We start from the raw sequence: 12,644 nt of genomic DNA, 5'->3' as shown, positions 1-12,644 counted from the left end.
CATGCCCAACTCAATGATTTCAATGTGCCCAGGTCCTGTGGCTGCACAGCAAGCCCAAATCGCCATCCATCCACTACTGTGCTTTACTGTTGGTATGAGGCATCTGTGCCTATATGCTGTTTGGACTTTATGGTTTGTCACATTACCCTTGGGTAATTCAAAAGTAGAAAGTAAATTTAACAGCAGTGCCAAGTGCAAGTGGCGAACTGATACTAATGATTACAGGGGTAGCTGCAAAGTAAACTCTAAATTGGGAGAAATGTAACCCATTTCACTAAAGTTATTTCTCTGGAACTCTTAATCTTCAGGTCAACTCAAAGGTAATGCTTCAAATCACTAAAGTATAACATATATATTCTAGTGATCTTAAGTTTGATTGTTTTAGTTCTAAGTGAGTAAGAGAAAAGACATAAAAGAAAATAACCAAATATTCCCACCTAGCATTCAAAATCAATGTCTCAGTGTTATCACAGACCATCTCCAAGGCTACGTACACGTCTGAGATAAAAAGAGTACAAACATAACATCAGGAGAGCTTTCAAAAGAGCAGGGAACACGCCATGAGATATAAATCTAGACATGAGTCATAGTCAAACAAACGCACAGCCATGTCAAACCAAGCTGAGATCTATCAGTCACAAGTGATTCACTTTTCCCAGAAACACTGGAAGACTCTTCACACTAAAAAAAAACACCTCTAGAAAGAGAAGAGGCGCAGTCAAAGTGTCGCATTTCTGAGACAAAATCCCACGAGTCTGTCGCAGTGCTGTGCAAACCTCTGAACTACTGACCGAATGAATTTCTTAAATAAAAAATAAACTTCATCTGTAAGCACTAAGCGGGAAACAGAGAAGAAACCACACAAATCAGCAGATTTTTTTGGTTTGTGCATTTTTAAAGATGTTACCCCAGACCCCTACATGAGAAAGGGATGAATTCCCCCGTGTAACCACTGTCCTGCTGACAATCCTATGAATACACCAGTCTTTCTCCTGCTCTCAAGAGACTTGCTGGGACAGCCACAGTTGAAATTACAGACATGCTCGGAATTTTCCAAAACAAGTCTGAGCGCCGAGCAACTGAGATTAGTTTAGAAAACCAACATGGGCAACAATGTAAACAACCTACGGTGACAGACACGGCAAAATATTTATTTTGAATTACATAAAATGCAGAATGCAACCTTAAAATCAGTCAGATGACTCTTAAATGTAACACCTGATGTCTCAAAAAAAAGCTTAAAAAGTCATCAAATAAAGATGCAATTCCAACTTTAACCCTTAAGATTAACTTTAACCCCAAGTCACAGGCCCCAAAATGATTTCTTTCTTCTTCTTTCTTTTTTTTAATAGTGCAGAAGGTACCCCTGGATACAGGGGCATCCCATATGTTGACAGAGTTTCATCACAATTATGAGGTGAACACACACACCTACACACACACACACACACACACACCCACACCCACACACACACACACACACACACACACACACACACACACACACACACACACACACCGTAACGAAGTCTAGCCAACCTGAAAGCGCATGAAAATTTGATGCCTCTCCCAGTGGCTCTTTCTGTGTTTCTTCAATAAATATTTAATCCCAGCTCATTTTTAACTAAGAGTATTGGGGACACCCAGAAAAGAATAAAGGAAAAGAATGACAGACGGACTCTTAGGTGAGCGAGGTGGTGAGCAAGACGACGAGGTTAGATATTTAGTTCAGAATCTAAGAAGCCAAATCTCACAGCTTTGAAACGAATATTGAAATATCAATTAAATATTTTCATCCAGCAGGAGTGGGATTTTTGTACAGGCTGGATGTGAGAATGGCAGGTTTCGGTGTGTGTCCTCCGCAGTAAAACTCTACCATTATTGACAGCTACGATTATTAAAGACACTCCAGAGGACAGGTGAGTGATGCTGGGTTTGTGCTGTGTGCTGACTTTTGACCAGCGCCACATAAAGCAGTCTGATTGATAGTCCATCATCAATTCTGTTCCTCTGCTGACCTTTAAGTTAAAGTCCCCAGGTTGAGTTCCTTTTAGATCTTTACCCTTTCCTCCAATAATGTAAAAGTGTTTTGCACAATTAAATTCTATTTTTTGAAGCTCTTTTGAGCTCAATCAGCAAATTCTTAAAAAAGAAATGTCACATTCCTTGGAGTCATCATAAATTACTTCCCAGTTTCTGGTTTCAAAATCACTGCTTCCCTAATTCAAATCATAAAGACTTTAAAGCTCTAAAAATACACACAGCCGCAAAATACAGCACACAGAACCGGTGGGAACATACGCAGATGGCAGCACAATCCAATGTTATAACATGAATGTGGTAAATCAACATGTTGCTGCGATGTCAGCGGTGCTTCACGGCGTGCACATATCATGGGTGAAGACTGTACAATAAATAAGTAAAAAGACAGTCAGACACCATTAGTTTCACACAGATCCACATCTGTAATATTAACCTACACAGTCTTATACAACCATATTGCATATCATAGACGAGGGCAGAATTATGAGCTTCCCTATGAAAATTGTATGTAGTTAAGAACAAGAAGTTTTCAACATAGTTTTCCAAACATCCAAAAAAAAAAAAAGTTTAATTTTGGACACTTTCATTATTTCACTTTACAAAAACCAGAAACTGCCAGGGTCAGTGCTCAAGTCTTAATGACCTATTTATACTGTGTGTAAACTGGAAGATAACCCTCAGCTTTCCATAAAAAGGTCAGTTTTTCAGGAGGCTAATAATACGGACCTTAGTAATCTTTCTTTTTTTTTCTGAAGTAATTCGGTTATTGTGTGCAAATAGAAATAATTTATGCGTTCCAAAGACAAAAGCTTTCATAGGGAGCTAAGTTTTTATCCTCATCTGTGTGTGTAGGGATTTTTTTTTTTTTTTTTGGGGGGGGTATAAAAATGTGGCTTAAGTGATACCTCTGCAGTGTGGTCCTTCATCCCAGCCATCAGTGCAGTCTGAGACCCCATTGCACAGTTTGCTCATGTGGATGCACAGCTCTGTTCCCCCACACTGGTATTCATTGGGAGGGCATCGTGATACCGTGCTGTGTGGACCTGAGGGAAGACAAACACAAACACGGTTGACTGACAATGTTAAGTTGTAGTTGTTAATGCCAGCTTAGTCTTTACTATTTCCACATGTCGGTTTCATTCTCCTTTTTCTGTAACAATTTAATAACCTCTCATCCAAACAATTTCAAAGTTGACAGTACTTTTCAGAAGGTTCCCACTAATACATATTCTATGAATTAATTTATATAAATAGCAATAAATTGCAGACAAAATCTGGGATGTAGCAAATATGATTTCTTTTTATATATAACATTTGTCGGAAGCTTCAATAAATGCTCCATTTTCAGAAAATTTGGATTTTTGGTTCAGGCTTCTTAGGTTAGTCATAGACTTAGCAAAGCGTTGGAAACATTCCTGAGATTTTGGTCCGTATCGACATGATAGATTCATGCAGTTGCTGTAAATTTGCATATCTATGATGAGAGTCTCCTGTTCCACCACATCCTAAATGTTGCCCTACTAAACAGATCTGGTGAATCATGAGGCCATTTGAGCAAAATTAACTCATTGTGATGTTCAAGAAATCAATTTGACATAATTTGAGCTTAGTGACACATCCCGCTGGACGCAAGCATCAGAAAATGGATACACTGTGGTCTTAAATTGATGAACATCATCATCAGCAATCCTCAGGTAGGCTTTGGTGTTTAAATGATGCTCAGTTGCTACTAAGGGACCCAAAGTGTGCCAAGAAAATAGCCCCGATACCAATATAACAGATTGGCAGCCTCAAATGTTTATACAAGGCAGGATGGCTCCATGAGTTTACGTTGTATATGCCAAATTTTCACACTACCATCTGAGTGTCACAGCAGAAACTGAGACTCATGAGACCAAATGACATTTTTACCAATCTTCTACTGTTTGGGTAAACTTGTGAATTGTAGCCGCAGTTTCCTGTTCTCAGTTGGCAGGAATAGAACCAAGTGATGTCTCTGCTGCTTCGGGGTTCGACCTGTTGTGCATTCAGAGATGCTGTTCTGCATATCTTGGTTGTAACAAGTGATTATTTGAGTTACTATTGGCTTTCTATGAGCTGGAAGCAGTCTGGCCATTCTCCTCTGTCTTTTGACATCAGCAACGCACCTGAGAGATGGCTGTGTGGGAAAATCACAGCAGAAATAATTCAGACCGGCCCATCTGGCATCAACAATCGTGCCGTGTTCGAAGTCACTCAAATCACGTTTCTTTCCCATTATGATGCTCAATTTTAACTACAGCGGGTCATCTTGCTCATGTATTCATGCCTTAATGCTTTGAGATGGTGCAATGTGATTGGCTGATTAGTTGTCTGCATGAATGATTTGTACTGAATAATCTGTACGTATATAGATAGATCTACTTTAGTTTATTCAACATAGGAATATAACCCAAAGAAAGATTAATTGGTTCCATTTATAATTGGTATCACTTGTATATTTAGTGCCTACATAGTTAAACTAAATAAGAGAAGTCACTCTGCTTGGGTTTCCAATAAGAACGAACCACTCACGGCAGGAATAAACACAAGTGTGATGGATACCAAAATTGTACTGTATCACCTCATCTGTGGAAACACCTTCAGCTGTGCCATTGCAAACACTTGTTGAAAGCAGCTTTGTCTCAAGCCACAGAGGCTCATACAGCACAGCCCAAGAATAATCTTACCCTCTGGATCTTCATCATAAGCCTTGTCCCTTTATCTCTTTCATCAATTTTCTCTCGACTATAAACCGTGCAGTAAAGCAGGAATGCTTTAAAATCAGTCTTCACAAAAATACTGCCCTTTTGTTCTAGCAGTAGATGACAGACTTTCTGACAAAGTCCTCGGGCACTACATTTGTCAGACCGAAGGAACACAAAATCCTTCTCTGCCACCTCCTGAGTTAAGCTATCCATTCCTAAATGTCTGTGGAGAGTACCACTGCTGTTGGATTCAACACAAAACATCTACAAGAATAAAGAATCCATAGTCTGGCTTTCAGTGAATCAACCTATATAGGTACTATTATATCTTATAACCTTTAAAGAATACCTTTTGTCTAGATACACTGTAGAGTACACCTGACCCAGTCACTGTGCTGAGTAATTGATGATTTAATCAGAGCTGCATGTTGTAATATCTGAGGTTTTAGAGTTGGGAAACCTCGCTACATAAGATCCTGTTCTTACACTGGCTGTTGTTTTGTGAAACATTAAGTGTCTCCTCTGTGTAATGCAAACAGGAAAGATTACATTTAAAAAAATCTAATGTTTTTTCCTCTAGTACTTCTTTATCGTGGATGACCATGCATTTTTCCTGCTTGCCAACTTAACTGGCAGAAAGACACAGCAAGCATCCAAAGCACCACTGAGGCAGCAAAAGATGGCCACTAAAGAAAAGTAGGAGGAACTATAAAAACACACCACTATCCTAGCTTGGACTAGCCAAATGACTGCCTTCACTGAATCTGCAGTGTGCACACAGCTCTCTCCAAAAGGCAAAACAGCAACAATAATCACACCAGAGCTCTGGCATGTAGTCCCGATGTGAGTGTGTGCTAAGGAAAGAACTTTGGGATTTCTGGGAAGGAAAACATGTTGACCTTTGAAAAGTAAATTCATAAAACTTTAACTGGATATAGAAAGAACATATGCTGACAAACCCCTTTGCTAAGGAACCCCTTTTTCCTTTTTTGGGGATTGAGTTTGCTGTTTTGTAACTCTGACCAGACTTTTTTTCCCCCCACAGACTAAATGACTCAGCATAACCCCGGTACAAACCCTCTATGTGTGCCCAGAACTTTCAGCATATTTTGAAGCAATAATCCACAACTTTCGGCAGCTCTTGTAACTTTTATCATCACAGTAATAACATCCAGTTTGCAGCAGAATTAGGCTATAGCTGAGAACAAATGCTTTAATTAGATTTCATACTTGTGTTTGAAATGTGATAGATGGTGAGACGGTTCTACTCAAGGGATAGTTTGGCATTTAGAAAGCATTTTTTCCTTCTTTCCAAGAGTTAAATGAGAAAATCAATACCAGAATGAAGCTCCAGCCGAGTTGCTTAAACTACTTTCCAGTTAAGATTAGTGATATTTCGAGACATGCAGCTTGTGGGGATAGGTTAATTGGATAACCCAAATTGTCACTAGGTGTGAATGTGCAAATGAATGTGAGTGCGAATGGTTGTCTGTCCCTGTGTGTTAGCCTTGCGACAGACTGGCGACCTGTCCAGGGTGTACCCCGCCTCTCGCCCTATGACAGCTGGGATAGGCTCCAGCGCCCCCCGCGACCCTGAAAAGGATAAGCGGAAGTGAATGGATGGATGGATGGACATTTTTTGAGACAGCTTGACTACTGTAAAAATTTCCCTCTGCTTCAAATCTTCATGCGAAGCTCTGTCCCAGCTCTGCATTTAGCACAAACACACTCGAGACCGGGATCAAATTTCCCATCAACTCATGCCAAGAAAGAAGTTTCAAACTGATCCTTTAAGTTTCGTTCATTAATAAAACAATAACCTAAAAATGGGAAAAAAAAATTATTTCTTGTGTTTAGTGTTATGACATATACAAGTGGTAGGAATTAAGTTTTGTTCCTCGCTTAACGCACCGACTTCAACCAGACTGCTTGCCTATATGCTACAGATGCTTTTTCTGTATATGTGAAAAGTTAAACTGTTGGCTCTGCCTTTCTTCCACGTTGTTATGCCTACTCACTTTCCTTCTTTAAACAGCACATAAAAAATGATTTGTCCTCCAAAGGCGAGGTAACGTGACGGAGGCAGAGAGAGAGAGTGAGACAGAGAGGCAGACAGAAATAAAAAGAGAGAGCGAGAGAGAGAAGACACAGAAGGCCATGTGAAACACCTCATCCACAGGAAGTGGCCAGAAACCCACAAGGCTCAATTCTTCTTCAAGCTGGCACCAGGCGAAGGTGCCGCGGTAGAAAAGGCATTTCTAATTTGAATTAAACAGGGTTTTTTAATCAACATTCCTCTACAGTGAGTGAGCCAAGTTAGCAGGCCCGAACCTTTTTTCCTTTAAGAAGTTTCCTCTGCTCTATTTTTGTACAGAGCTCATTCACTAGTTCACTGAAAGACCTGCACAGGGCTACTGGGTACAGATTCAACTATTCTCTATCTCAATACGGGGGTCCACGAAAAAGAAAAAGTATCTTAGTGCCTGCATTGTGATGCTGACGGTGGTTAAAAACTGCGTTTGGGGAGTTTGACTATTCTTTTCCTGTGGAGAATCAGAATTTGTTCCAAGACCTAGTTTCTCCACTACAGACGTCACGGAGGCATCAGCAGATACAGGACAGATGTCATTTCTTCCATATGCCTTAAAAATTTAAAACTGCAATGCAATATGAGAGCTGAAGTAACCATCTATTTTATGATTTACCCCTTTTTTAATCTGCAGAATCAGTATAAGCACCTGGCGGTCACAGCTGGAGCCAAACAAAGCTTTTCTTCTTTAAGCACCAATCAAAAGCAGGCTGAGGCATACAGGATTTCATACACCTTGTACCAGTGGAGTCTCTAAGCCGCTACACACTGAGGTAGATCACATGGACTTTTCCAGTCCAAGGGAATGAGGGCAGAGGGGGGCAATGGTAGTGGGATGGTGAACAAAGAACTAAGGCCATTGTTTGGATCATACAAATCGGCTGTGACCCCCTACAAAACAGGCTGAGCCACAGTGCTGTAAGCAGTGTCACGTGCGAAGCCTGACCTGAGCTGTGGTACAGCCACGTGGAGGGAGAGCTGGGGTAACAGTAAAGGGTAAGGGCCACGGGGCACAGGAGCAAAGTGATGACAGGGCAGCTGGCGCTTTGTGATTTATGAGGAGAATGTTGTATGTGTCATTTAGGACTCTCTCATAATTTTGCAACTTTAAGATTTTTTTTTTTCTTTCACAAGATGAATGCTGAATGATTCATCCTGGAAACTGCTTCCTCATCTGCATTCCCTCTCCACCAGTAGAAAGGAGACAAGCTGATTGAGAGGGAGTCATGATCTGGGTCTGGATTAGGCTGTCGCAGAGCCCAAAGTCTGTTTGGCTGCAAGGGTTTTCCACTGAGTAGTTCACACTTTCCCCCCATATTGCTAGTCAAATGGATTCTTAATGCACCAATAAAAACACAAATACAAATAACGAGATCCTGCTGGTGCTACAATAAAAGATAAAAGGAGCTTTATGCGAGCCAGAATGAGGCTCACTGCAGAGAAAACCAATTCTACCCCACTGCCTTTTATTACATTTGAAATACTTCAGACGTTTAAAAATGAGAACGTAAAAGCAAATTGTACAGAAAAGAAGAATCTAATCAAAGGCGTCACATATACTGTAAATGTAAACTCATGACCATGTCCTCACGGGCCCTCACTGGTGATGCTCTTGAGCCACATGACATATTCTTGGATGAAGCGCCCAGATCCTGACCCTCGACCCTCCCCTACCCCACACCCCCCTTGCCTGCCCTGCCAAAGGAAAACAAAACCCCAAACAACTAGGACACCAAAAATTAACACAGCAACAGCACAGCCTTCGCTAAGGCTAAGAGAGGACAGAGAGGGGACAGCGAGGGGGGGTCTGTATTATGATGTGGCTACTCAACGCAGCCCTGTCAAAAAAAAGATGATGGGCAGCAAAAGAGCAGGCACAGCAACGGCAGGCAGCCGAGCGGCAAAGGGAACAATGCTGCACTTCACAGCTGTTTTTTCCCCTCTTTCTGACAGCCATCCTATAAACACTTTGCTCCGCAGGTGGCAAACAACACATTAACCTGCCACTCGAAGCGCACCTGTGGGTGACTCACAAGTACCACAGTGGGACAATTTTCAGTTAGGCTATCTGAATTTTCTTTGTACAGGCAACCACATCTGAGTATTAGCTGTGCTTTTTTTTTTTTTTTTACAAAAATTTACATCATAAAAGTTTATTTCAGTAATATGTAGCTTGACTGTGTGTCCTCTCCCCCCACCCTGCTGTTTAATGGTTGGATCTTAGCTCTCTGGCTCTTTGCTCACTCTTTTCATTCTAAGATATCAAGACTGCATTTTCCTTCCTTCTTGTGGGGGGGTGGGCTTCTAGGGTGGCTGGCAAGGGGACAAGCAAAGCAGGAAGGCTAAATCTAGCTCTCGAAAGCACAACAAACTGAGCCTTCTCCAAACACACGAGCACCACTGCTCCTCGGGGCAGAGCAACCACTAAGCAAACAGTGCTGTCAGCGCAGTAAATTGAAAGATTCAAACAGGACAACATCATCAGAATACCCCAACCAGTTAGACAGAGTGGACAAACTCCGGTATTGGTTATGAGAGAGAAAAAGTCAACGATACAGGCAAAAACCAAAAAAACCCCAAACAAATCTGGTGTGGTGTGAAATTTAAATATGTGGGGGCATTGATCCAAAACACACTTGCTCTACTTCAGCTTTAAAAGTACAGAAAGGAGTTTAACACGTCTTTCTCTCGCACAGCAAACGAGACGCTCTTTCCCTACCCTTCACTCTTTCTCTTGGAGTTTTGAAAGAAGAGGAACAGACCCGTCGCTGACTAAAATAAGGTTTTTACGCGGCGCCTCTTTTTCTCAGATTGAAAAGACTTCTTTCCTCACCATGGTGTGAGGCTTAACTCTCAGTTTTGTTCACATTTTCCTCAAAGACTTACTGCTGGCCCAGAATGACTAAATATCTGAAAGGCATTCCAGTCCACTTTGGCTCAGACCTCTTACCCAGAGAGCAGCAGGCTGACTTTAATCGTCACAAATCGAGCACCGAGCCCCAAACCCCAAACCGAACAGTTATTTTTAAATTTGTTACAGACTAATTATCACCTTGAGAAATAGATAAATGAAACACAAGGGTCGGGGGTTGAGGGGTCGGGATGAGAGTAATCCTCATTGTAAGAGGAGTGTGAAGTTAAACAAATGCTGCAGGAGACAAGCTGTGTGTTCAATAATGCACACTACAGGATACAGGCTGCAGTCGTTCGCTGCTGCCACTAATCAGACACAGGTGGTGAGAAAGATGAGCCACAAGGCAAAGCCAGGTGTTCAGCATCTGTCTGTACATTCAAAATGCAGAGTTTTGTTTTTTTGTTTTTTCTTCAATTTACTGATTTTCTTTGAGCTGAAAAGCATGCTGTATATTTCTTTTTAGGCTTGCTTTCGCTTTATGGTGCCTATGGCCTGCCGCACCTTTTTTGGGGCAGCTCAGATTACATAATAGCGTTTTAAAAATTGAAACGCCTGACATGCTTTTTTTGGCTAAACATAGGCAGGGCTCTGCTTCGGGCGCCAGCTTTGCCCTTTTTCGCTGCCCCAGCCTCAACCCCTCATCTAAAAACGGGTCACATCTGGCTCGCCACATCCTTCAATATAGTCATTACAGTAAATGCACAATATACGTTCCGCGGAGGTGAAAACAGACCCACAGGTTTCTATTTTACACATAAAAAAAAGGAACTGCACTGAAATAAATGACAGCAAGTCTTAATGTAAAAAGCAGGAAAGGATGATGCCATTTACTCACGTTAGAGGCAGAATTTGTGCAAATGCAGCTGGGGTTTAGGTCGGAGTTAGTGATTTCTCTAATGATTCGGGCAGATCTTAGCCATCATGAAATACCATCAGGAAGTCAAATAATGGGTTCAAAAATCCTTCTGCAGCAAGAGAATGAGCCTGTCATAAAGAACTGTCTACTGCAGCAACACAAGGAGGCTTGCAACAGATGGTAAGGCCCCCACAGAGCCCTGATCTCAGCATCACAGAGTCAGTCTACATAAAGAGACTGAAGAAAATAAAGGAGCTTAAATCAACAAAACAAGATGCTTCAAACCACCTACTCTTGCCAACCACCTTGAAAAACTTTGCAGAAGTGCACCTTGCACTGAGGTTTTATAAGGGGAAGTATTTTTTTTTCCTGCAGTTTGTGTAACTGTACCCGAAATATAAGAAAAAATATCTTCGGCATTATGTTTTCAAAACATACCTATGTTACAGTACGACATGAATAAGCAGGGGGGGAAATAGACGAACGAATGGCTATGTACACGTTTTGTTGTGGCCATTGGGATTTTAGTGTCCCTGTATCCTGTCTGTGACTTTACCCTCTGTGTTCAATTTGTTACTTCCTGTTTTTACATTACAGGGTTTGTCTCTGGTGTCTTTTCTTTAGATATATTTACTGTCCGCTCTTTACCTTGATTATGTCCACCCGTGTTTAGTTTTCCCCTGTTACTTTGTGTCTTTTTTTCCCTCATTGTAACCACTCTGCCTTTACAGAGATTACGTTTGCCGTTTCCTTTGGAAACGTGGATTTATCAACTTTGTTTTTTGGACTTTTTGCTGCCTGTAAGAAAATGGTGTTCAGTTACCTTTTGCCTGTTTTTGGAGCATTTGGGTCATTTTACCTATAACTATAAGATGTTTACATTTTTTGATATGCATCATGTATATACAACATGTATTGCACATTTTTAGATTTTTTTTTTTTACACCTATGGACTGCTTAAAAATCAAATATAAGACTTATTAATTTGAACTTTTACACAACCCTTGAAAGATAATACGAATGTAGCCATACATATTGGAAATATTTTTAAAAATAACTGAAAAGGGAATGGTTTGAATCCTTGCAGAGTTTATTCTTAAATATAGGAAACTTTAAATATAACACACAATGTTATTTTGCAGAATAATATCAGTGAATTTTGAGAAACCTATGGGGCATATGGCAGGGAAAACGACATCAGTAGAATATATAAAAGGTAAGGAGCAGGAAATTTCCCTCAGGAGTTACACTGGAGTCTTTTGTAATGCAATGAAACAAGAGTTATCTTAGACTAGGCAATAAAATGTGAATCCAAAAGTTCTGCTTGCAAATCCAAGCAAAGGGGTTTGCTTGCTTTTGAGGTTAATTTCACAGGCATAACCTACACTAAAAGATGCAAAGCAAGTCTATCAGTGAGTCTCAACCATGGTAACAGTTTACTGCGCATACACACAGACTAGACTAGCAGCAACGTGTCAAGCAGAGACGTGTAATGTCAATTAAATCTAGCAGCTGTAGTCAGGTAAGATACCTGGTCATGATGCAAAATAATTGTGTTAGAATTACCTATTAACTACATACCTATGGCTAAGAGCCATGACTGAAATCCTTCAGATTCCACTGAACTGCATGTTTTAGATTCATTAACAACTTTTAAACTTGAAAAACAAAATGTTTAGATTTGTTTTAATAACAGTAAATACATTTATACAGTTTTTTGAATTTTAGCTTCTGCTCAGTTTTTATAATTGCAAACATTTTCTATTTGATTGCATAGTAAAAGCGTGAAAAAAGCTCCATATAAATGAAACCTACGAATATAAATGCTACAAGTGCTCTTCAGATCAGCTCTAGTGATACTCTCTATCTGTTGAATGCATTTATAGGTACAGTAACACACAAACAATAAGAGATTCCAGATGTCACGTTTACACCTTTTTTTAACTATTACTACTATGAGTCCTCTTTGTCACGCGTGTCTGCATTACAACTTAAATTTCCTCCAACTGTGAGAAT

General features: G+C 40.5%; 1 protein-coding gene across 2 annotated transcripts in view; it reads right to left on the bottom strand.

Moving 5' to 3' along the window:
- lrp1aa (low density lipoprotein receptor-related protein 1Aa) overlaps positions 1–12,644 on the bottom strand; it is a 100,634-nt gene that overhangs the window by 64,245 nt on the left and 23,745 nt on the right. For both annotated transcript variants that reach the window (XM_085273822.1, XM_085273823.1), the window contains exon 3: positions 2,949–3,086. In XM_085273822.1, coding sequence (XP_085129948.1) covers positions 2,949–3,086 — 138 coding nt within the window. The remainder of the gene's footprint in view (positions 1–2,948; positions 3,087–12,644) is intronic.

This window comes from Mchenga conophoros, linkage group LG5, assembly GCF_057382185.1.
Source record: "Mchenga conophoros isolate Kocher_MC1m ecotype Shallow Benthic linkage group LG5, M_conophoros_male_GT1.1, whole genome shotgun sequence".
Taxonomy (NCBI): Eukaryota; Metazoa; Chordata; class Actinopteri; order Cichliformes; family Cichlidae; genus Mchenga; species Mchenga conophoros.
The sequence above is the reverse complement of the archived record's forward strand: the minus strand, read 5'-3'. Positions and strand labels throughout refer to the sequence as shown.